General features: G+C 41.0%; 1 protein-coding gene across 1 annotated transcript in view; it reads left to right on the forward strand.

The window, feature by feature from the left end:
* The window catches only part of DPY19L1 (dpy-19 like C-mannosyltransferase 1), an 85046-nt gene that overhangs the window by 38922 nt on the left and 44800 nt on the right, over window positions 1–1324 (forward strand). Inside the window, exon 8 of the mRNA XM_019655700.1 lies at window positions 408–499. Within this exon, the coding sequence (XP_019511245.1) occupies window positions 408–499 (92 nt within the window). The remainder of the gene's footprint in view (window positions 1–407; window positions 500–1324) is intronic.

Genomic DNA, 1324 nt, shown 5'->3' on the forward strand with positions numbered 1-1324 from the left:
TTATGGACAGTTTTGCTGAAATTCATGCAAAAGAAGACAAACTGTAGTCAATTTACACAACCAATTTAAGTGAAATGTTTTTAATTTTGGCAGAATGTTTTCTAGCTGGTGCTTTCCCCACGTTTCTTTTAGGCTATAGTTGAGGTTTTTTGGTACTCGGTTGTTGACAATTCATGATGTTAATATCTCACACTATCTTATGCCATATGTGTCTCCCTCTCAGTAATGGTTCTCACTTCCCAGTTTTGCTGTTGATGGAAAACCTAGTAGCTTGTTTTATACCACACCATTTCAATTTATGTGTGGGGAAAAAAAACCTTCTCTTTGTACTTATAAGTAGCTTTCACTTGGTATGTCTTACTTAACAAATGTAGCAAATACACCATAACTGTGATTTTTTTTTCCAGTGTACCCGTGTGATGTGGACACCCCCTCTGCGAGAAAGCTTCTCATATCCATTCCTTGTTCTTCAGATGTTGCTTGTGACTCATATTCTCAGGTAACTTGGACTCATCCTTGGTGGTGGTTGTCAGTTTGTTTTGCATTGAATAACAAGCTAGAATTTTTAAGCTTCCATAATATAATCAATATAATAAAATAATTTAGATGATGCTGATGCTAGGTTGAATTCATAAAGGTATTTTAAGAGTATAATTTCAAACTATTCACTACCAAAAACATTTTCCTAATTTCCTTCTAGTCTTCTTCCTCTTTCTTGGTCGTCTGCACATGTTGCTTGAAGAGCATCAAATCTGCATCTGCTTCTTCTGCCATCGCCACTTTCCCAGGTCATTTTCTGCCGCCACCACAGTCTCCCAAAAGTAGGCAAAAGGCAGGGGAAAAGCAGGTGGCAATAGAGTGTACCCTATACGAAAGACAAAGTCCTTCACAGCAGAGAACAGTTCGTAGAATAGCTGTGGCCAGGTACATTAACACATGTACTTCTTTGTCCTGTGTTTGTTTAGCATCCCTGAGAATCAGATGTTAGGGGTAGACATTTTCCTGCTGAAAATTCGGGATTAGACTGGCTGTCCATGTTTGCCTGGCCTTCAGCAAGAGACCCAGCAGAGACCTGGAACCACGCAAGTGGGAAGAGAGGAGGGCCACGAATGGTTGGCTCCCCTTTCTGTTGACAAGTACTGAGTTTAGAGGGGTGCTGCGTTCCTTCAGGGGGTAAAAAAATCAAACAAAATGGCGCCTATGAAAAAGAAGAAAGTGTGACAAGAACCTGAAGATGACTCAGACTAAGAAACCCTGCCAGCGATCTGAAGAATTCCGGGGACCCTGGTTGAAGTCTGTTCCACCAAACACGGGGTGCTCTGAT

The sequence above is a fragment of the Hipposideros armiger genome, unplaced genomic scaffold (assembly GCF_001890085.2).
Source record: "Hipposideros armiger isolate ML-2016 unplaced genomic scaffold, ASM189008v1 scaffold_244, whole genome shotgun sequence".
NCBI lineage: Eukaryota > Metazoa > Chordata > Mammalia > Chiroptera > Hipposideridae > Hipposideros > Hipposideros armiger.